This window comes from Ceratosolen solmsi, unplaced genomic scaffold, assembly GCF_000503995.2.
Source record: "Ceratosolen solmsi marchali unplaced genomic scaffold, CerSol_1.0 scaffold56, whole genome shotgun sequence".
Classification (NCBI taxonomy): Eukaryota; Metazoa; Arthropoda; class Insecta; order Hymenoptera; family Agaonidae; genus Ceratosolen; species Ceratosolen solmsi.
Window position 1 is genome coordinate 1995849 of NW_011948425.1, and position 24844 is coordinate 2020692.

The window sequence follows — 24844 nt, forward strand, 5'->3', positions numbered from 1 at the left end:
GCATTCCTGCGCCGGGACTCGGGAGTGGGGAGGCTTCCGAGTTAAGCGATCGTCCGATAGATTGCGCTCTTAGGAATTGTCTCGTTAAATCATTTCTCGCTTGTAAACTCGCCTTAAGCTTCATCCCAAGTCTTATATATTTTGCGCGCGGAGCCACCTTCTGTTTACTTAACATAAATATTTTTTATGTTTAGCCGGTTATTACAGATATCCATAAGTTTTATCAGCGATAATGAAAAAGCATCGTTCCGATGTACGAATATATTTATAGGTAAGATGGCATGAACCGTGATGCTGTTAGTAGCAAACAATTAATTGTGTGCACGACTTTAGTAAAGAAAATCGATTAGTATTTTATCGTTATAATGTGCATTATAACAACGATAATGAGAAAGTCTTCGATCAAATAGAGCACTCTCTATCAGCATTAAACGTGTCATTGAAATTTTCCATATTCAATTTTAAGTTTCACTATGAATTGTTGATTTCTATCCTCTCTCACCATTAATCGACGAATATTCAATCCAATAATGCTATAGCATTTAAAAAGAAAATTCCATCGATCAATATGACCGTTTATTCATGCCTACGTAATAATAATAGCGAATGTCTTGAAAAAATCTTGATACTCTGACTTATGTGCTTCGTAAGACACTTAAGACAGACCTACCATGCAGATAACGTAATAGTATAATTTTTAAATTATATTTTTCTTATTGTATGATAAATTGGTACTAAAGTTGATAAAATGATAATAGAAACATAAGGCTTTAAACAGTGTTTGTGCTTGTATTAAAACTGAGAAAAGATCCTAGGAATCTACATCGCTCAAATTCTTTCAACCGCCTCTGGAGAAATATATAAAAGAGACATTTAGGAAATCCTTGGCAATGGAGACGACATAAGCCATTTGACTTCCGCATGTATTTCGCGAATCTCAATGCGTGTATGCTTTCGCAAAAATGTCTTGGCAGACTCGCGTATGGAAAAAGCCATAGTACGGACTATCGGGAGTCAAACGAAATTCCTAAAATCTGGTTTTCGCACGATCATATTAGCATTTAAAAGCGAGTCACACAGTAAAAGAAAAAAGTCAGGGATAATGCGGGCGGGTAAGCGAGCTAGCAACAGAGAGAGAGAGAGAGAGACAGAGAGAGAGAGAGAAAGAAATTGGGAACGCGGTCCTGTCTAGCGGCGCCATTGGTTCGCATTTACACAACAATGAGGGACCGCACTCTAAAAACTCTCAGAATGCTCGGAGAACTTCGTGCAGCGACGAGAGTTCGCCTAGAGCGAGACAGCGAAAAGGGAGCGAGCAGGGGCGGCAATGGCCGGGCGGTGGGCGGGGGAAGCGCGGCGCGGTGCGGTGAGGGGGGAGGGATAGAAGCGACGGATAAAACGCGTAGGAGGGAGTGAAAAAAGCGAGGGGACAAAAACACGAGTGAAAAGAGAAAGAGAGACGGCTCTCGCATATAATATAGTGTGTGTAACATGCTCGCGTAGTCGTCTCCACCGTGTTCGTTTTCTCCCATACTAGTGCGCGCGACGAGATGAGCCAGCGGCCGTAGAGGGGAGGAGGCGGTCAGAAGAACAAGAAAAGATACAAGTCTTTGAGCATAAGAGTCTTGGGCTATTCCTTCCCTCTGTCGTTCTCTCTCTCTCTCTCTCTCTCTCTCTCTCTCTCTCTCTTTCTGTCTCACTCGCGTCCTCGCCCTCCCCTCTCCAATTTTTTTTTCATTTCTTCTGTAGGCTCTCCTCGACTAGTCAGGGATTATAAGCTGCCTAGCAAACACGATTGTATGTGAATGTTTCTAACATCTCTCGTTCTGACTCCGCTCCACTCTGTAACGGCAGCATTTTCGAGCATCTCGTATCTCGCCCTCTTTATAATCTTCCCTCCCCCTAACCTCTGGTCCACCCAGCCATTTTAGGAGAGAGCAATGAGAGAAAGAGAGAATGAACGATGGTTGTTGCGACGTTGCCAAATTATCTTTTTCTCCTAACCACTTAATATTCCTATTTAGGAAAGGCGATACTTCGATAAACCGTCTTTTTCTTTCCCAATGTATCATCATCATCATCATCATCATCATCATCATCATCATCATCATCATAATCATCCTCATCTTCTTCTTCTTCTTCTGCTTCTTCATTATCTTTCTCTTTTTCATCTTCTTCTTTTCCAACATCTTATTCTTCTTTTTCTTGTGTTCTCATTCATCTCGGCTTATTCGTCCGTCAATTCATTAAAAAGACATTTATATTTTGGCGTTTTCCTACCATTTCTATATATATATATATATATATATATATATATTCATTTTTTATCAAATCTATTAATATCGTCATTCACACATCCCAAATTTTTCGTGTCTACGTGTCTAGCACCAGTGCAATGATTTTAAATTTAATTACGTCTATGAGTATTGTCAATCACAAATGATGTTATCTCTTACACGAAAAGGGCACGTATTATTAATATAAATTAAAAATACTATACTATACTCCATGGAATGCGTACTAGTAAAAGCCGTGAGATCATGGTTGGTCTTTTTAATATGATCAATCGATCGCCACGAATATGCGAATGATTTAATTAAATTTCGCGTTACGAATGCTCCAAGTAATAATGCGCAGAGTGCTAATAAATAATTTGAAACATTTTGCCAATTGTGCTTGGTGACGTAGCGCGGCAAGGTGAGGTAGCGAGGATACACGCAATTATACTTCATTCAACAAATTATCTACAGTTTCGTACATTTCAGCGTACTCCTGTTTTCATGGAAAATCGCAAAGTATAGGCGCGGCATTAGTACGTTGCCGTGGCCATTGGTCATATTGCCGGGAAAAGACTTCGATTATAGCTTCTATAAACTCATACTTCAAGTTGTTACGCGAATCGTAATACATTACTATTATATTTCCAACTAGCCTATTATCACATTAGTTACGTATTATCTGCTGTCCCAGCTCGCTCCAACTATATAATCAAATCCACGCAGCGTGTAACGTTCATCAGTCCTTTTCGCAAAAATCCTAATATTCCAATTATAAGGAGTATCGGCGTCCCGTTATCATTTCACGCATTTCCCCATTCATTTTCTGCGAGCCCTTGGCTTTTTGGCCTCGCGGCTCAGAAAAGACATTGGTTTGGCGCAACACTCGCGTCGATAAATCATTAGCTCTCCCTCCGGTAAAGGCGCGGACTGACCAACGGCATTATGCGCGCGATTCCAACGCGATTAATTAAGCCTGAGGAGGATAAGAGCGAATGTGGAAACGACCTCGCAGGTACATATATACGAATAGGGGACAACGCGGAGGCAACAAGGGCCGCACGACTCGTGACATCTCGGATTTTCGCGCTCGTTTATCCAGCGTCGGACCACCCGCGGGACAATTTAGCCTAGAGACCAACTGACGCGAAGTTTAATGTATCTCGCTGGGGCTCTCTCTCTCTCTCTCTCTCTCTCTCTCACTCTCTCTCTCTCTCTTTCCCGCTCCCACCCCCCACCCCTCACACGCACTCAATAAATATCACACGTTCAATTTATTGCCCCGGCTACTAAGTTACTCCGAGACACGCAATTAACAGGCGTTCAATCTCCGTCCGTCCGTCCGTCCGAGGCTCGCGCTTTTTAACCTCAGTGACTTTCACCGCCGGGGCTCAATGCATTAAATCGTTTCTCCGGCCTGATTGATAGATCCGACGCCTCGGCGCTCCAACGGCATAGTTATAAACCCGCCAGCATCGCGTGGCCGTGATGTTGCGCCACCGCTTTTTCGTCACTTTAATCCGCAGCCTTCGAGAGGCGCAAGAGGCTTTTCGCGCGCAAAAAGTTGGGTCCGTTAGCCGAGCCAATGAATGCACTGTCCTCTTACACTGTCCGCTAAGGTATCGCGCGCGCGCCCCTCTCCCTTGATTTATGGCGAAATGATGATGTCGCTTATCAGCTATTATACCGGACTTTTTAATTATTCTCGATTAGTCGTGGGGTGAGGGGGGCGAAAGAGAGTGAGTGAGAGAGAGAGAGAGAGCGATAGAGAGAGAGAGAGAGAGAGAGAGAGAGAAAGCGAGAGAGAGAGAGGGGGGGGTCGGAACGCCACCTAGTCCGAGCGTAGGCGATGACGTTTTGTCAGGTCGGTGGTGGTTGGCAATCGACGAGGCTCGATGTTCGACGTTCAGCGCCATAGCAATAAAATAAAGACTTCTCGCAAATGGCTTTCAATGGCCGCGTTCGAGTCATCGCCTCTTGCTGAGAACCCATCATGAGCACGCAACCCGAGCCAGAGAGTCGCGCCTAACGAAATTGAAGTTACAGTTCATTAGCCAGGCAAATTAGTTCATAATTTACGAAAACATTAGTGTTAATCCCGGGTAGTTGGCGTACCTAGACGCAGACCTCCGCTCGGGCGGCAAGATTCTCCGTCGTCGTAATCAGAGGCCCGAAGCTCTCGGCTTACTCTCGAGATCCCCGGAGCTCTCGGGGTGGAGTAGGTCGTGTGGTAGTGTTGAGTTGAGTTGGGTTGGGTTGGGTTGGGTTGGGTTGGGTTGGGTTGGGTTCTGGAGAGGGTAAGGGGGAGGATGGATGGAATACTTCTACTTTGATATAAAATATCCGATACAATTGGAGTCCTTGTGAAAAGCTAGAATCACGGGAGTGAATAGAATGTGAATAGCGAATGAAGTCTTCCTGGAAAAGTATCAGTGACTTAGGGATATAAGGGTTGGGGTTGGGTTATGTCGAGGTGTGGCGCGGGTATGCGCGCCCGTGTCTGTGAGGATAGGCCGAGCCGTCGTCAGAGCATAGAGCGTCTAAGCTAGTGCGCGAGACGCGGCCCGAGAGGGTGCAAGAGCTAATTGTGATACATTCCACGGGGAGTTGGTCCGGGCGTGTACACATCGCCAAACAGTCGCGGACCCCTCGGCACGGAAAGACGGAAGAAGGCTCGCGAGGGGCTGCGGAGGAGCCGAGGCGCACGCCGTTAGTTACGCGACCAGGACGAGGCGCTGTTTTTCATTTTCTTTATATCGCCCAGGGCGCTCGTAAAGCCATTACCCGTGACCGAGGAGGACGCGCGACCCGTCGGGCCCCGTTTGTAGGTGAGCGAAAGGAACGGCGACGGGAGATGCGCTCTCCTCCCGCCGTCGAGGCCGCGCTAACGAACTGCCATTGCGCCTCTTGGCTCGCCTCGTACACGTTGACCCCTCGCTTTACCTTTTTTTACCTTGGCACGTGAAAAGGCTCCTGACCGTGCCGAGGAGATCGTTTCTCAAATGTAATTATTCGTACGTTATGGATTTTATGCCTCTTGTTTGTCGATTATTCACCCTCGTCGTTGCCTAAGTTCTGAAAAACTTGCGCTTATTCATGTAATCGCATCAAGTGCTTTTCCGCAAAAATTCCGCACAATTAGGTCGCTCCTTATTCGGCCTGAGGCAGGAGGCGCCTCATCAGTTAAAAAAAAAATTAACGGAAGAAAGGGACATGGCGGTCGTTGGTATGTCGGGCGGGAGGCAGGATGAGGGGGAGGGGGCGGATGAAACGAATGACTCGGCGCGGAGAAGTGGCATTTGTTATCGGATCCTCGAGCTTCTGTGAACAGTCAGCGGACGTAATAGGAGAAGCGTATTCGGCTCCTAGAAAAAAAGTCTGCGCAATGTACGCGCGATTCATGTGCCATTTGTAAACTGTGTGCGCGTAGTTGTGGGAGGGTAGGAATGCCTGTAACGTAAGCAGTGCCACTTATTTTCGCCCCCGTCCTTTACATATTAATTGTTGTTTCCGGACGGGGCACATGTGCGTAAAGGCCCCGCGCGCGTGCGCGCGCGCCACTCAAAATGAAGACTCCAGCGAAAGATGTTGTCGCGTAGGATGGAGGGCGCCAACGCGAGCGGAAAAGGCCTTGCCCGATGGCCCTCGCTCGATACCCCTTGGGAGAAATAAAATTTTCCTCGTATAGCGGAAGCGATCGAGGCCGGGCGATTGCTCGGCGACTGCTCGATCCTCGGCTTCTTGGACCTCTACCAATCGCAGAACTGCCGCTTTTTTTCACTAGCTAGTAATTTATTTTCGTGACGAATTACCACCTACTACCACTTTCTTCTTCCTTCCTTAGCTTTGGCTCTGCAGTCCCCTTTCCCTCCTCCTCCATCCTACCGCCCCTTGATCGAGACTTCCCCGTGTTGCTTCTCTACTCCATCTGTTGGTCTGGTGTCTGCCGCCACTGCAGCCGCCGTTGACGCCGCCCCCTCCTACTTCTTCAGTGCTCCACCCTACGCAAGCACGCACGCACTTCCCCTCTCCACGCTCATCCGAACATTTCTAATCCTCGACTAAAAAGAAAATGTCACGTTTCATTAAAAGCTCCGGCGCAAGCGCACTTACCCACCCAAGCCCATAATCTCAGCACCTATGACATATATATATATATATATATATATATGAACGTCGGAAAAAATCTTCCCAAAGTAGAGTGAAGCCAGTTTGCGAAAAATAACAAACGAGCGACGAGTGGAAAAGGATGGGGGGGAATGAGGAGAGTAAGGAAGAGGGAGTAGGAGAGAGGTACACAGAGAAGCAAAGAGAGGCAGAGAGAGAGAGAGAGAGAGAGAGAGACGGGGGAACAATACGTCTCCCTTAGAGATTTATCGAGTAAACAGACGCGCTCAAGTCCATTCCCGAAAATATATTTACCTAGAGATTTCTGAAAAATATAGATATACCCTGTAGGGCATTCCATTGAAAAAAAAATATTATTCATCGAACCAACGGTATATAAATGTTAATTTTTTATATTAAACATTAATTGCTTTGCCATAAAAAGATAAAAGTAATTACTGACACAGTCGTACATTATGATAGTTGAATAATTAATAAAAATTTCGGCACAGTGCTTAAATTATCGTTAAGCTCGACTGAAGGAAATTTCAAAATATTTCACGTCAGGAAAATTAAAATCATTTTATAGAGTTTAAATGTAATATGTGCAACCTTAACCGAGGTAATCTATATAAAATGGGAACAAGCCGAAAACAGAAACACAGACGGCAAGTCGAAAAAAGTGAAAAAGAGAAAAAATAGGAGGAAAAAAAAATGAAGAAGAATAAAGGAAAAAATTCAACTTAAAATAAACTTGGTGAAAAAAAAGTGGGTAGGATATTGCTTTGCGCAATGTTTAATTAAATGTAAAAAATAGTGAGGGTCTAATAAAAAAGGAGTAAAGGAAACACGCAGCGAATAATTCATAGTGCTTTTTCGTCCCCCTAAAATAAAGCCAAATCCTCTTTAAAAGCTAAAACATTTTCAGCGGCGGGCACATATAAATCATTCGTAAAGTCTTCATTCCTCTCTGTCGTTCTCAACATTAAATACGAATATTCCCATGTAAATCCACTTCGTAGCAATCGCTGCGTGGCAAACAAACGAGATTTTCGAATCTGGCCCTGGAGCTTTTGCGTGTAAAAAGCTCGCGGGAAATCGCAAAAATGGTGCAGCAAGGGGAGCATGTCAAAAGTAGCGGCGGGAAAGCTCACTTGAAAAAGCATTGATGAAAATAAGTGCAGCCTCCTGCAGGAATAAAAAGTAGGATAATTAATTAAACCTTTGGGGTTATTCGTCTCGAGAAGCGAGGCGGCCACTCTTCCTTTTTGTATCAAAGCCCGAGCGCGTTATTCTCGAGCGGCCTCCCGAGAATTTTCCACGAAGAATATTCTCGGCTTTTCCAGGCGGTTGCCGTCGCCATCGTCGTCTTGGTCGTCGTCTTGGTCGTCGTCTTGGTCGTCGTCTTCGTCGTCGTGCGAGAGATTCCACGAGGACGAGAAGGCATAGTAGGCGGAGGGGGAGAAGACGGAGAAGTAGGAGGAGAAAGGCGCGCGGCGCCTGATCCGTAGATAAGTTAGCGGCCTGACTCGGTCTAGCGCGTTTCTCCGACGTGCCACCGGGATATTCGTCTTTTTACACCCGGGTGTCCTCTACTCTTATTGCTTCGCTTTCTCAGTTCTGTTCCTCTATCTCATTTCTTCGCTTCGTTTACCCTCCGCCTCCTCTCACTTCATCCTTTATCTTTGGAATGACGCGCGGTCATGGGGTAGCGGGGCAAAGAGCGAATTGGGGAATGGGGGGGGGAGTTGCGAGCAGACTAAAGCGGAGAGGGGATGGAAGAGTAAGAGCAGAAGAGAAAGAGGGAGAGTGAGAGAGAGGTCAGGGACGATTCATCATCCGTGTTCATTCCATCTTGCTCGCCTGTTTTTCGATTCTTTTTCCCTCTCTCGCCGCTTCGCGCGCGTTGCAGAAATAAATAATCGACACAAACATTTGTTTATTCAACTTATTGGAGAAGTCGCATTAATGTTCATTGGAAATAATATTTGCTTAAGCTTATGAATTTATGCTAAGTATTCCGTAGATTAATCACGGGAATAAGGAAGGCAGGTTTTTTTTTCGAAAGTTGTAGTTGTGTGTTCTAATAATATTTAATGAGCATGCCAAGCGACAGGACTTAATAAGAGCATGCAAAGGAATAATTTGTATTTTCTGCTTGAATGGCCGAGTTTATGAAAATGCTCGTTCACTAGGGAGCGACATTGTTTCAACTTTCGTTATAAAGCTTCGCTCCGATGCTATTTTCCCCCTTCAACAATAGAACTGAATCTTCTAAAACTATCTATTAAGATTAACATAAATGCATTCACGCTTACTAGGAAACAGTTCCTAAATCCTCGTCTTCACTTATATCCTCGGCTTACGGACACACGCACTCTCTCTCTCTCTCTCTCTCTCTCTCTCTCTCTCTCCTTCTTAATAATAATAATAATATTTAATACACGTAATACAGGGAATAAAATGTTCAAGTCTGACTGTGTGAAGCTTCCTAAAAAAAAAAAAAAAAAAAAAAAAAAAAAGCCATTATCTCGTATCATCACCTTCGGCTAGTGTCAGGATCCCTCCTTGATGGGTCGCACGCAAGCGATAACCGATTTACCTAATGTCCCTCGCGCATCTTGGAACGTAGGGCGCCAGCGGTCAGATGATATACCGTCGATACGTACATTGTCGGGGGCAGACGTAATTATTAAACAATCGGCGATGATGTACGACGGTATTTCCACTTCTTCGTCGTTTTTATTTGATGACAAGGGCTGCGCTGGATTTAAGAGGATCATACGTCATACGCCGCTGGGGAATCTTATTTCCTTCGGAGCTTCCTTTATCTCGTGGTGTAACACCTGAGCGAAATATGGATCGCGATAAGGGTCGTGCGCCCGTGTAGGCAATATCTTCTCTATAAGAGCATCCATCCACCTCGTGTCAGCCGGAGGTGTAATTTCAGGCCCAGGCGCGATTTAATAGGAGATGCCGTCAACAGCGAGAAAGAGACAACGAACATCGCGCTTTGATTGAATAAACTAGATTGCACTTTCGAGAGATTCGAGTTATATTCGGAAAAGCGTCTCATTCGCGCCAGTCGATTGATTAATCTCCGTCACGGCTGCATCGACTGCCCGCCTCCCGTCTCACCCCCTCCATCGTCCTCTTTTTCAGACGTTGGGGGAAAAAGGTGGTATTTCGGTAATTCGGTCATGGGACTGCGATGCACCGAGTACGTTGAGCGAGATAAAGAGGCAGAGGGAGAGAAATGGTAGGAGGGTACATGGAGCGTAAAAGGGAGAGGGGCGTTCCGATCCCGCATGGGGTAGCTTGTGCTGTGCAGCTCGCGACACCAGAGCCATCTATATCCCCGGAGATTTATGACCCCGGACCGTGCACGTGTGCGTTGGCGCGACGTATGGCTTATGCGTGTGTGAGCGCGCGCGCGATATGCCGGCGCGTCGGTAGTGCCCCCTGTCGCGTTGCGCTCGCCCCGCGGGGGTTACGCGCGAGATTCGCGCGATCCCGCCGATGGCTAAAAAAGAGATAGAGGGAGGAGTGGGTTTGCACGTGATGGCGACCGGCGGGGGCGGAGGGGGGGGGGAGGAGTAAGAGTCACGGAGTATCGGGCGCGAGGAGTTTCCTCGCCACTTTACAAGGCCGCGTGGGCATGTTGTCGGCTGACTGGCGGTGCCCTACGCACACCAAACCATATATATTTCGAATATTTCGAGACGAACGTGAGAATTGGATGCGTCGAATGATGAATTATTAACTGCTCTCTCTGTTTTATAGCGCGGATACGCGTTATTTATATGTTTTAGTGCATGTGGAAGGGCTTTTTGATGGCTTAATTTATGGGAGGATAGAGGCTGTTTCCTCGCCTTTATTTTCTCTCTTTTCTCATTTCTTCATTCTTTTTTTCATTTTTTTTTTTTTTTTTTTTTTTCGAGTAGCTTTAATACGGTCGAGAATGTCTTTATTAAAATTATGTAGTGGTTCCTTGAAATGTTGATTACATAAGTTTCACTCGACTTCAAAAATGTATTCCTTCTTACCTTAAAAGGATATTTTATTAAACTGAAAAATATGCCATTCAGACAAGATTTATAACGCTCAATCTTATAAATAGATTGTTTTTTCAAATTCCTCTTGGATATTAAATAAACCCTTTTTTCATTTAAAACGATTATATTTATTGCCTGCCCCCTTTCTCACCCCCCCCCTCTCTCTCTCTATATATATATATATATGTATATATATATACAGGGATTGTCTAGTTACAAAGTTACAAGTGTACGTTTGCATTCATTATGTAAAAATTGTGATAACGTCGGGAGAAGAAAACAAACAAAACCGCTGGTCGTTTCATGTAGTCGAGAATCCAAGTCAAACTTACATTTTCGCAACGAAAGCTTTTCTCATAATGGCGTGTAATCTTCTCCAAACCATTCTCCCACCACAATCATTAAGGATGCTTCGTTATCACATCCCCCTCCCCCCTCCTGCCAAAGCTTTTGAATATTTGTCAAGCAGAAATTTCATACTACTTTTCCTCTAAAGTGAGCTTTTCGTTACATACCGAAACTGTTTCGAACTTTCTGACCAATGTTACTATATCCATTAAATCGGAATATTCTCAAATAATATATTTCATCATTAACGCACTTTCGTTAATAAACGTGCAACGCCAGCATAAAATAATCGCACCTAATTTATAGTCTAATTTATTCATATCTGTCTATGTATGCGCACGCGCGCGCTCGAACACACACGCACACATCATAAACAATATATTGGCGATGAATCAGATTCGCTTAATGTAAAAGTTTAATTGCACTCTTTCATGGCGTGGCTTCAACCAATTCGCAAGGCTCTACTATCCCTCACTGGCTCACCCTCATCTCCCTCCCCACACATCCACTTTCCGCTTAAATCGGCCAAGCGCGACACGTCAATAACGCCATAAAACAATAAAGTGACCCACGCGGCACTTAAAAAGCCGAGGCTTCAAATAAAAGCCGAGCAAAACAAAAGACGCGTTCATCTATTGGAATTGCCACTAGCACATATGATCAGAAAAGTCGTAGTCGAGGTAATAGAGGTATATGGAGCGCGGGGCCGAGGTTTTCTCCGAAACGGCACCCTCGACGCGGCCGTCCATTCGCACTCGGCACTGTAATGTCCGGGGTTCGGCCCGGGTGTAGTTACGGCTTCTCTCTCGCTCTTCTCTCTATCCGTGCATTGCTCTCGTCGACGCTCTCTTACTCGCGCACACGCGTTTGCCCCGCTGCCCCATCCCCTGGAGGTGGTGGCCGGGCCGTTTTACGAGCAACCTGTGGTAACGAGAGCGATAGATAATAACCGTTCCTCTCATCTCTCGATCTCGCTTCTTCTTCACTTGCCATCCTTTAACTCGGCCCTGTACTTACTCCCTTGTCTTTAACGCACAACTCCCCCCCCCCCCCCCCCCCCCCCCCCCCCCCACATCCCAACGCCGCCCAAACTCGTGCTCACACACACTCTCTCTCTCTCTCTCTCTCTCTCTCTCTCTCTTTCTCTCTCTCTATCAAACTGTTCGGCTACTGCTTTTCCAACTGCACGAACTTGTCGAGGCCTATTTCTTTCTTTCTCCGACCCTCGTTTCGCTAGTTGAGCTTTCCACAAGCTCACGTGCCTCAACGCCATGCAGTTTCCGTGTACCGTCGATTTCGCGAATTATCTCTCCCCCATTCTCGAAAACTTTCGCGTACGCCCTCTGCTATCTCGATTTTTATGCGAGCGCATGTAAACAATGTACATGAATTACATGACTGAATTAGCCTTCCTGGCATTTTCGTAAATATTTGAATTGCCATTTACCTTTCTGGTGAAATACCTTGTGCTTTTTATTCTGCCCATTGTAGTCGCAAGAAGCGCGTGTTTTATACTTAATTTCTACATTGTTTAAAAAAAATTTCTTTCTCCCCTATTTGGTTTACTAACGATCTGATCACAACGAGGCTAATAACCGTTTATTATATCGAAGATTCAAATTTTAGTAGAATTTTCAACTACTTTGGATGTAAAATGAACACAAGTCAATAAATATTATAAAGTGTGCATATTATCGTGAATATAAAGAGCTTTTCTTTCTTCTTATTTTCTTTCCTTCTTATAAGACGCAGATAACAAATGATTGTGCGTAAACAAAGGGCAAATTTTTATTATTAAATTAATGTTCATATCTCAAAGATCAATATAATTTCCATTAAATTACATTATAGATACGAAGATGTATTCGACTAGTATTTGATCATCTTGATTAATGTTACAATCCAGTATTGATGTGAATATATTGAAGTATTTTTTGGAATAAGACACGGATAACATGATTAATTGGCCATTGAGTTTCATTATTTAATTAAATTAAAAATTGTATAAATATGTGATTTTGAAAGCATCTAGTGATGTAATTAAATACTCATACGCATGATTAATTAGAATTCTAATGTTACCATCCATTGATTTGGTGAGGCAACTAAATAACTACATAGAAAAATATAACGACAACTGGTATTATAAAATGCAATTACTTTTTTATTGAATGAAATTGAAATGAAAATTATAGGCAATAGAATGACATGGCTTGTAAATATATCACACATTTACACTTAATCAAAATTTAAATAAACACCAGTGGCTAAAATAATTTAAATTCCTTATTAAATGAGCAAATAAATTCTCCAAAGTATTCTCATGAAAAATTGGCGCAAATTTTAAGAAATCATTATAAATAAATTGTTGTTTCTTTTCCTTCTATCGTCACACCCATTACGATTGCCGAAAAAAGTATGGTAGTATAGGGAGGCCACGCCTGAAGGTAAAGAAAATACGCTGCGGCAAAATCCAAAGTTATTGCTGTGGAATTGAAAGGAAGCGATGCGACGGGTTGGGCGACACTTTTCCGCAGATTTCTCAGATCTCTCACCCGTTTCGATCTTCAAATGTCATTAAAGCGACGTCGGTTCGGCTTCTCGCAAGCTCGCCGTCGGAAAATTTATGGCGGCTTAAAAAGTCCGAGCTCCTTTGAAAAGCCTGATAAATGCGAAACGGGGAAGAACGCATATATGCGTGAACGTGCGCGTGTACGTGTGCGGGCGTGCGCGTCTACGATCGCCGAGGAAGACGCGAAAATTCGTCACCGCGTTCTTTCAGGCCAAATGCAAACTTTCGTTGCGAAAATGACAGGGGCGAGGCGTGGCTTCTTAGACAAATAGCGTCGCGTAAATAGACGCGACCTTTGGCCCTCTCATCTTTAATTGGCTGGATGTATATCACCGGATATTTGTTTATACAGACGTTTCCGCTTGCAACGGCTTTGGCAGCTGCGAAGCCATTTTCCTCACCACCCCAAAAGCAAGACAGAGAACTACATCCTTAAATGTAGAACTCTGAGAAGTTCGTTGCGATTGATCTTTTTCTCGCATTTTAAATGGCGTGAAGAGGAGACTGCCAGAATTTGAGAAAATCCAGCAGTTTCAAAATGCAGTATTTACCATCTTTCTTTGACGGTAAAATTATCATTACCATAACGTTGCAGTATCGGCTACATCGCGAATAATAATGATAATTGTATGATAATTGAATTAAGGATATTTTGAAAAATAATGGTTAATAATGTCGTGGAATTTACGTTTACCGTTGCCATTACAAACAGGAAGGTTATGCTGAGAAATGTCTTTTTCTATGAACAAAAGAAAAAAAAAATTTGCCATTTTCGAGACGATAAAAACGTAATAAACAAGGCATTGTACACACAAAAATATTCATAATTTTTAATAGAATTCATAGGGATATAAAAGGAATTTATTTGATACTTGGCATAAGAGAATCGTGGAAAGGAGGACGTAAATTTGGAAAAGTTTACTCTAAAGTTGCTCGCAGAAAGAATTCATTAGATGAAAACCTAGTCGACGATGAACTTACTCCTCTATACTCTTTCGTTGATGCTTGCGCATGGAAACTTTAACAAAACGAAAAATAAAAAGAAAAGAAAGAAAAAGCATATTCGCTGATAGGACAACGACGACGATGACGACGACGACGACGACGACGACGACGACTACGACGACGACGACGACGACGACAACGACAACGACAACGACGACAACGCACAATGGACGAGCAATATAATAGTCGAGAGTGGCGTATGAACTCGCAATCGCCTAACATCGTTGGTACATAGTCGCTGCATCTCTGGGTATATAGACTGAGAGGAGGGGGGCTTTTCATCGCGCACCGGCTAGGGACGAGCGAAAAGAGCGAAATAAAGAGAACAGCAGAGAAAGAGAAAAGACGAATAAATAAAGGAAAAGCATGGCAAAGAGAGAAAGGGCGAGGGAATGGGACGTGAGGAGAAAGGAATTGTGTCTGGCTCAGCTCGTAGGCGGGTTTGCCAAGAGTTCAAAATCTTGTCTCCTCTTCTATCTCATCTTTTTGCTCGATCCCGCGGATTCAGCGGGTAGGAGAGAGCAGCGCAGGACAAACAACTTTTTCGCGTTATACTTCCCATCCCTATCGTCCCTTTCCACTCTACCGATCTCTCTCTCTCTCTCTCTCTCTCTCTCTCTCTCTCTCTCTCTCTGTGGATGAGATACGATGTTTCTGCATTCAGGAGGATATTTGGTCACGGTCCGTTTGGCTCACCAGGCCACGTGAGAGACTCTTTGCGGAATGAAAAAGGAAGAAAAGCGCGCTGCGAGCGGCAATATGAGGGAAAACGGAGATATCGGCGAGTGCAGCGACTTCCTCCTTGGGCGAGATATCCGTGCGTTGTCCGTTAAGAAGGAAGCAGATTCGAGCAACCTAACGCAAAATATCACTCCGCAGATATCATAAAAGCACCATTGGAACTTTTTCTATTCAAATATATTTATATATATATATATATATATATATATATTTAGACGTGTATGCCAATATAGATAGAATTACACGCACAAACAGATTCACATGCAGACAGAGAGAGAGAGAGAGAGAGAGAGAGAGAGAGAGGCAGACAGACATACAGACAGACAGACAGACAGACAGACAGACAGACAGACAGACACCTGTACGCATACGCGTACGTATGTCCAGTGGCCCTTTTCACCTTATCATGATCCGCTGAATTATCGATGGCCAGTCGTAAATAATAATCAACTGCAGATTCACGAACACGAGGCATTACGTATGCATGCAAATCCACTCGGCAATCTCGAGTGATTACGTTCAGTGAGACGTTTTACGATTGCTGTATATTTTTTAAGTGATACGAATAAATTCTCAAGGCTCACTTGACCTGACCATCTCATACATCTATGATACATCGAGATTCGAAAGTTTGGTTGTCTTTTTCGTCCAAGCCAACACACACACACACACACACACACACACACTCTCTCTCTCTCTCTCTCTCTCTCTCTCTCTCTCTCTCTCTCTCTGAGTTTAGAGCACTGTCAGATATGCTAGCGATTCTAAACGAGGCGATGCACGCGATATTCGTTGACGGGAAGGTCGTCGGTCCGTTCATGAACCGCAATGACGGGCCCAAGAGAGGAAATTATAGGGCAGTTGCTGCATCAAGTCGAGACAGCAGGTGGCAAAAAATATCCTTCTTTAAGGCAAAATCAACCCCCCTAAGGCTAAAAAGGCGGCTCACAAGCCAGGCAATTCCCTATTTAAAATCAATAAGTTTGGCAATGTCAGCTACGCCACGGGCGCTCCCTTTCCCCGAAATAAAAGGGTCGGCGCAAAGAGGCACGACGCTGGGAAAAAGAAGTTCGGCCTCTTGCGCGCTAGAATGCCCGAGATCGGACACGCCTGGGTTCCTCTGGCATAAGGGTGCGAGCGCCCTGGACGTGTCTCCCGTTATATTCTCGGCTATACACACCCCTTTGGCGCTCGAGTTTTTGCTGGGCGACGAGGCACACGAGCGCAGGTGGCGCAGCGTGCGTGTAAGGTCGGACGAAATAGCGCGGCAACACGTGCGTCGGTCGTCCTCCTATTAGAATGAGGCGACGTGAGAAGTCGAGCCGGTCATATCCTCGGCCGCGCGCAACCCGGATTCTCCCCTCAGCCTCCCACCTCCACGCCAACACACCGTACGTATTTTGCGGGGAGCGCCCAGTCGGGGTGCCTCGACCTTTTTGCGCAAAGCTGTCACGAACGACGTTCAATACTCCCGCTCGTATATTTCATCTCGGTGTAGTCCTGCCGACCATCCTCTCGCCCTCAACCCCGCTCGAGAGGATCTTGTTTTATTGGCAGATTGCGACGTCCTACCGCCTCTGTGCACCCATGTACGAGGACGGAAATTCAAAATTTTCGACGATCGTCCCGACAATTTGCCCGCCAAGGTCGATCATTTGCCTTGCGTTTCGAGGGATAAGGAAGAGAAAACAAGGGAGCGTGGCAGTCATGGCTGACGTACTCGTTTCAATTTCTCGTTGCGACAATTAGCGGCACTCGTAAGCGAGCCAATCGATTTTGCCTCGCGAGACCAGATCTTTCGAAAGGCTCTTTATTGCGTCACGGCCACGTGCCAGCATCCGGGTGCGTAAATTAAGATGGTGCGCGCACTGATTGTTTAACGACGAGTGATTTGCGATGGAAGATGGGACGGTGGGTCACGGCGTCCAAGGAAAAAACGTAGCCATAGCGGAATAATAATTGATATTTAGTCGGGTTAACGAGGTCGTGGGCAAGTCGCGGGGCGTCTATGGATACTAGAAAATATAATAGTTACGGGTGGACGGTGGACGGTGGACGGTGGACGGTGGACGGTGGACGGTGGATGGGGGACGGCGTACGTGGTACGTGGTACGTGGTACGTGGTACGTGGTACGTGGTACGTGGTACGTGGTACGTGGTACGTGGTACGTGGTACGTGGTACGTGGTACGTGGTACGTGGTACGTGGTACGTGGTACGTGGTACGTGGTACGTGGTACGTGGTACGTGGTACGTGGTACGTGGTACGTGGTACGTGGTACGTGGTACGTGGTACGTGGTACGTGGTACGTGGTACGTGGTACGTGGTACGTGGTACGTGGTACGTGGTACGTGGTACGTGGTACGTGGTACGTGGTACGTGGTACGTGGTACGTGGTACGTGGTACGTGGTACGTGGTACGTGGTACGTGGTACGTGGTACGTGGTACGTGGTACGTGGTACGTGGTACGTGGTACGTGGTACGTGGTACGTGGTACGTGGTACGTGGTACGTGGTACGTGGTACGTGGTACGTGGTACGTGGTACGTGGTACGTGGTACGTGGTACGTGGTACGTGGTACGTGGTACGTGGTACGTGGTACGTGGTACGTGGTACGTGGTACGTGGTACGTGGTACGTGGTACGTGGTACGTGGTACGTGGTACGTGGTACGTGGTACGTGGTACGGAGGGGGCGGGGGGGGATCGATGGAGTATGAGCGACAGTGTAATCGAGCCCGACTCTTCTTTTTGTTTCAGGTGAGTAGCAGTGAGCACCAGCCGTTTCTCTAATGCCAAATAGCTATGGATGTGCGTAACTGTCGATAGTAGTCGGCTTATCGGTTGCGGCGAACGGAATATGCTGCACCCGGTGAGTGACGAAGTACCTCGGACTCTCCCGTAGCTCGCATACTCGACCAATGCCCTTGAACTAGATTTTTTTGAAACACACCAACAACTCCAACACCACATCAGAAAGCACGTGTTCACAAATGTACATTTTGTTTGTCACAGTTTATTTTTTTGTTGCGACCTACGCCATAAACGCATAAAATGTAGTTTGAAGCCATTAAAAAATGGGGCAGGAACGGGCCCGGAATTCATTCCGATGCTTATATTCACGATGATATTTTAAAATTGGACAAGAGAAGAAAAAAAATTCAGCCGGTAGACGAATGAAAAATTATAGCGTCTTGGCGTTGTATACCACAGTGAACTAACTGCGTGAGAAATAAAATGAACGACGGAGAGAAAGAGAGGAGACTTTGTGCCCGCGCGCCTACACGAGAGAGGCATACAATGTTTGTCTTTTTCTTTTCTTTATGTCTTTCTCTCTTTCTTTCCTTCCTTCTTTCATTCTTTCCTTCTTTCATCCTTTTTTTTCCTTCCCATTCTTTTCCTTTTTTAAGAAATAAAATCATCGAGGGGTTAGAGAGGAGGAGGTTGCGGTCTTGCGAAGGCATATTTAATTTTACATTGTGAAATATAAAATGAAACCTAAAATACGTAAGTAGAGTTGAAAATTTTTCAAACATAGATGTTAAGGTACGTTTAGACTAGAAAGAAAACTAGAATTATTCGTAAATATTGCTGCAATCGAGATGGACATGAGAGCTGTGGCTTAAATATGATATTATAAATAGTTGCGCGAATCTTGGTGTACAAATTTGTTTTATTTTCATTTCTCTTAATCATTAAGATTCTTACGAATATTATCATCATCATCATTATTATTATTATTATTATTATTATTATTATTATTATTATTATTATTATCATTATTATCATTATTATCATTATTATTATTATTATCATTATTATTATCATTATTATTATCATTATTATTATTATTAGTAGTAGTATCATTATCATTATATTATTATTATTATTACTATTACGATTATTATTGTATTTGCTCTAAACGCAATAAAAGTGCAAGTGTACATGCTCGCGGTGCGTGCGTTCCTTCGAGCGACAACACGACGACTGCTGTTGATGTTATATTTTTGTTATTTTGATTATATTGCCTAGACGCGATCTTGAATGAGGAAATTGCCCCTTCACCGAATTACTGCTAAATAAAATAAGATAAAAAAGATTTGATAGTAAAATACCCAACTTCAAACTGAAACATCGGTGAAGCTGCATTCTTCGATCGTGATCATTGAACAAAAAACAAACAAAAAAAAAAATTAAAAAAAAATATACATATATATATATATATATATATATATATATATATATATGGGTATATAAAGAGGGAGAGAGAAGAATGAATGAGTAAATATATGTGCGCGCGCGCGCATGTATACACGTTTGTATGTATATATATATATTTTTTCGTGTTCCGAAATTTTTATTGTTATTGTCTAGAATATCACAATGTATTCGCTCAGTACCTGCAAAGAGGGTAACGAGTTCTTGCGCAATTTAATTCGAAAATGCCTTCTTTGAGAAATAAAAGAAAACTAGATAAGTAAAAAGTAACACGATCTCTTTCTCTCTCTCGACGTGCATCGTGCGCGAGTCAGCTGAGATACAGATACATAAAGTTTCGCGCATGCATACGCTTTAGAAGACAAAACAAAAAAAAACAAAAAAAAAAGACAAAATGAAAAACAAAAAAACAAACAAAAAAATAAAAAATAAAAAAAATGAACGACAGGTTATAGCCAATCGGATCTGTAAACTCAAGAGTCAACGGACGAAAGCTGCAGTTGAGCACGAATGATACTTATGTACGTAAACTACGTAGTACCTAATAAAACTTAAACAAGCATCAAAACAGCATCCGCAAATGACGAAAGTGAAGCGTGAAAGAGTGCTCGACTCTACAACCGAGTTTAAGTAATTTTATTCTAGTTAGAAAATGTATACGACTAGCGTTTAGCTAAGAAACAAAAACGGATAGAGGCGATGTAGCTCCTGATAATGAAAAAGTCGCACTGACACACACTTGCGTGACTGCAGTATTTCTTAAGAGGAATATGTAATATTAAGAATTATTTATTTGGTGGATCTCCGTACGAAAAACTTCCGTGCCCTCCTCTGTGTACTATACGATTAATTAGGCGACGAGTGGGAGAGGCGCGATATTTTCACGTATGGCGCATGCGCGCTCGCGTAACGCTACATTAACATAGCCGTGTTTTTCTCTTTTCACTCTCCATACATAATTCGTTCGTTATCGATTTTACATTTCCTCCACGTCACTTTTCATTATTATACTTTCGTGCATTATTACTCACTTTCTTTCTTTCTTTCTGTCTTTCATTCTTTCTTTCTTTCTTTCCTTCTTTCTTTCTTTCTTTCTTTCATTCTTTTTTTCTTTCTTTCTTTTTTACTTCCCTGCCAACCCGCCAATCCTTCAATCGCTCGTCTATATTTCTTAAATATGTGTGAAAACGTTCGATTCCGTCGTAGAAAAATTTTGATTTTTGTTTTTCGCTTTTTTGTAATATAGTAGAGATTATACGTAAACGTATACAAGTATAAATGATTTTTGTCGATGATATCCGAGGAATTTGACGTGTATTATTTTGTGTATAATCAAGCCGAGATGCGGCCAGGACCGCGACACTTTCTGCTTTCTTCATTTTCTCACGCCGATTTAATAGAAAGAAAAAATAAATATGTCTATGTATACATACATACATACATACATATATATATATATATATATATATATATATATATGTGCCGCTGGAGAAAATTATCCTACGGAACGATAGCCGTTCCGCGATTTTTGTCATTGTAAACATTATACCGATTATACGATTGCTATAAAATGAAAAAAGACGAATAAATACGATTCGAATAAAAATCATCAAAAAAAAAAAAAAAAAAAAAAAAAAAAAAAAAAAAACAGAAATACATTGGCTTTTATTCTTTGCACACGGCCCTAGCCGTGGCAGATGCACCTTTTGACATTCCTCCTATCCCACGATCCAGTTATTTTCACGTATTTTTATTTTAGTATTAGTACGCATGCGCTTATTATAATTATTTCCCTTTATTTTGCAAGAGAACTTGCGAAGCGAATATGACGAATGGGCCTCGGGCTCGCGCTTGCAAAACGCTATTGCGTTAATTTATTGCTCGCGTTTGCCGCTCGGCGCATTTATCCTATCCTCTTCTTTTACATTGAACACACGAACGAGAATCGCTTCTGAATAGGGCTTTGGAGTATTGTCCGGGTGCAGGAGTCGCCGGACTTGGAAAAGTTACGGCGAGCTACGACGAGAGCCACACAACTAGTCGAAGGTGAGCTAAGGGATTCCCGAGAGGAGCACCAACTCTTTCGCGGATAAACTTCTGTTTCTCATCAAAAACTTGGGACACCACAGCCGTGCGCCGCATTATTCTAAAACACGCCTCGCCACTTGAGATATGGCCGTGTCGAGGAAGTTCTTGATCCTTTCCTACTCGCTCGCTCTCTCGTTTCTCTTTGCGCGTTTCATCCCACGCAGGAAAAACACCACACACAACGAGAGAGTCGCTGAGGGGGCAGGGAGGCGAGTGGTGCACATGCTCGCGCGTCTGTGTGAAAGAGACAGACAGAGAGAGAGAGAGAGAGAGAGAGAGAGAGAGCGTGTTGTATAACGTAGGATTAACAACCCTTCTTGAAAACTGGGAAATAACGACTTTTGGGCGAGCAGAAATATTCATGTCTTATACACTTAATTTAAACTTTGCACGGAATGTAACTGTTGATAATAATTATTATTATGCTTGAAAAATGATCGAATCTTTTGTTTTAAAGCTACCGTGCTCCTTTATTTCATCCGGTTGAATATTTAATTGTTAATAACTCAAAGCACATATGCACAATCCCTTTAATGATAATAATCCAGGAGAGTGGCTGATTGCTAATTTCAAGAATTGCGTAATGAATATTCTGAAATCGGTCGCTCCTACGTTTATTATGGATCTTGCAACTAAATGACTTGGCCTGACATTTAAATACATCCAAATCTTCTAAAGTATACGCGTTTCTATAATAATTTTATGGTAATTAAGAACATTTGGCAATACAAAAGAATTCATTAATTATTTTGTTTTCTTTCAAAGACTTGGGAATTCAATACATCTACGCTGCTTCCATAATTAATTGGACCAATGTTTTTGATACCGATAACATACGATGTTCGGAATATCCATGTTTTTCATGTAATTATAAGTGCTAAGTATATATATATATATTATGAACGATAATTATAATAGAATTTTTCTTCAACGTAAATAAGACTACGCGGAGTCTTTAATTATCTAATAATCTTCATTTTTGCTTCGTTGAATTTTCATTATATAATCTAATAATAAAAAAGATAATAGGCGCAGTATATAGTCTGAATAAATATCGTATATGTATTATTTCTCCAGTATAATTGAATATCGTTTCGAAAATTGCACGAAATTTATGAAATTCGTGTATTCCTTAAGAAACATTAACAATATTAGAAAAAGTGCGTCGCAATTATCATATACAATTCAAAAAAAGAAAGAAAAGATGAGAATGATAAATCCGAATCCTTGACCAATGCATTACCATAGAATAGTATGAGCATTTCAATAAATATCAAATATGCTTTAGATGAGAGAGAGAGAGAGAGAGAGAGAGAGAGAGAGAGAGAGCTTGATATAACATACGATTGATCGCATAGTAACGCACGATTGAAGAAAATTTCATCAACATCGTAATAATAATAACCATCAATACAATCTAGTCGATTGAGTTGCCGTGCTTTTTATTTCTCCAAAATATCAGTTCGCTTTTATGGGGTGAGAAATCGTCCATTTCACGCGTTGTCTCGCTTCGAGCGACAATATCAATTTTAACCCCCGACCTCGACATTCGCTCGGCGTACCTATAAAACGCGACTGTCCGACATGGACAATACGTGCGACGTTCTCTTTACGACTCTTAAAATCACAACAAAATATACTTCTCGTCGCAATCGCTCGAGTCTTTGGCTTACGAGCGATAACGACCGATACTATGACGCAAGTTGATCCTCGATCGGAAGCTCAAGAGCCTCCATATCCATAAGTCTCTAGAGCTGTCTTTTTTCTATCTTCGTATCTCGGGATATTAATATGTTATTGCGGAAGGACGTTCTTATGAAAGTCGAGAAGGACGGGAAAAATATGTCCGGCCATTCTTTCTCTCTGCGCATACGAGCGCTTCCTTCCACCCTCTCCCCCGCCACGTCGCCCTACCCCAATCGCATCGCTCTCTTTACAACGGAGCGTAAGGGACGAGAGAACTAGAGAAAAAGACTAAGGGGATGCTTGACTGAATCCAAGGGATGCATGGTGGAATACGCGTCTGGTCACATACGTGTTGTTCCTGTTTGCCTTATGTGCTCTCTCTCTCTCTCTCTCTCTCTCTCTCTCCCTCTCTCATTCACCCCCCGCCACTCGCCAGTTTCTATACCAGCACGTGGGTAATTTTTCTCTTGCTCGCACGCTGTATACGTGGAAGGGTGAGGGAGGGAGGGAGGGAGGGATGGGGGGGGGAGTGGAGGATAAGCTCGATAGGAATTCAGCAGACGCCATTTGTATTAATGAAGCCACCAACAATGCTGCGCGCTCGATGAATTATGTACCTGCGATTGAACAGGAAATCGAAATAGTACACCGACGGCTGAACCGAGAAAGAAAAGTTATATTCGCGCAATGAAAACTTCATTTCGAATGTAGGTAGCGCACCGAATTCGTACTTCAAAACTTCATGAGAAACGCGCTTACGTATCGTTACATTTTAAAAAGCTTCATAACTACCGAGCTTTTCCTATAATAATACCTCGACGATCTATTTATTCTTAAATATAATGTCAAGCGATCGATACGCGATAGCAAGTACAATTCTCATATCGTCGTAAGCAACTAGACGCTGATTATCATTCCTAACATTGGCTGTCATATGATAAGGACGTATGACATGACGTAGACGGTAATTATCCACGCGAATTCAATTACTCGGGAACATTGTCATTGATTGTTTGCCAACTATTTCCATTGGAATTGCTCGCTCGATCGTTTATTAATTATTGTTTGAACGACTATTAAGATAAACCAACCGAGCCAAGCTACCCTCACCCAGCAATTCACTCGCGCTCCTTGCCCGTCCCCTCGGCGCTCTTAAGTAAAAGTCATAGTCGCGCAATATAATAACGGGGGCGCACTATCGTTTTCTTTGACAGAAGAAGGAAAGGAACGTAAAACTTATTGGGCCGTGTGCTCGCTGCATTCCCCGTTTCACCTGAAGCGCCAACCCCTCCATGATACCAAACTGGCAGTCAAAAATATTGTTAACCATTAATATAAATACCCGCACGGCAAATAGATCGCCCTTCCATTCCTATTGAATAGTCTCGAATCTTTTATCCCTGGAGCGGAGAGTTGTGAGGATGAGTATCCGGGACGACCCTCGGAGCAGTGAAGGACGACGACTCGCGGGGTAACTCGGGCGGGGGAGGGGGAGTTGGTGCTGGCGATGTTGTAGGTGGAACGGAGACTGCTGCTGGAAGGATACATATGTTTTAGCCCTGGAGAGTTGTGGTGGGGTGTTGGTGGTGGCGATGAGGGGGAATTGGAGGGGTTGGCTTTGCCAGGGTCGATGGGACAGGAAATGGAAGACGTAACGGGTATTCATCTCGTCCTGGCGCGGATAAAACGAGCGCTTTACTTTGGATTACAGGGGTGCAATTTACAGCAGATACCGGAGCACCTGTTCGT

General features: G+C 43.4%; 2 protein-coding genes across 2 annotated transcripts in view; one reads left to right on the forward strand and one right to left on the reverse strand.

The window, feature by feature from the left end:
• Nucleotides 1–18460, forward strand: part of LOC105362802 (homeobox protein abdominal-A homolog) — a 103798-nt gene extending 85338 nt beyond the window's left edge. The window contains exon 3 of the mRNA XM_011500292.1: nucleotides 17864–18460. The gene's annotated coding sequence lies outside the window, so the exon portion shown is untranslated. The remainder of the gene's footprint in view (nucleotides 1–17863) is intronic.
• LOC105363005 (extensin-1-like) lies at nucleotides 17136–18015 on the reverse strand. Its single transcript, XM_011500575.1, has 2 exons — nucleotides 17992–18015; nucleotides 17136–17906 (listed from the first exon to the last, which is right to left on the reverse strand). The coding sequence occupies exons 1-2, from the start codon at nucleotides 18013–18015 to the stop codon at nucleotides 17136–17138; spliced, it is 795 nt and encodes a 264-aa protein (XP_011498877.1).
• Nucleotides 18461–24844: the final 6384 nt, after the last annotated feature.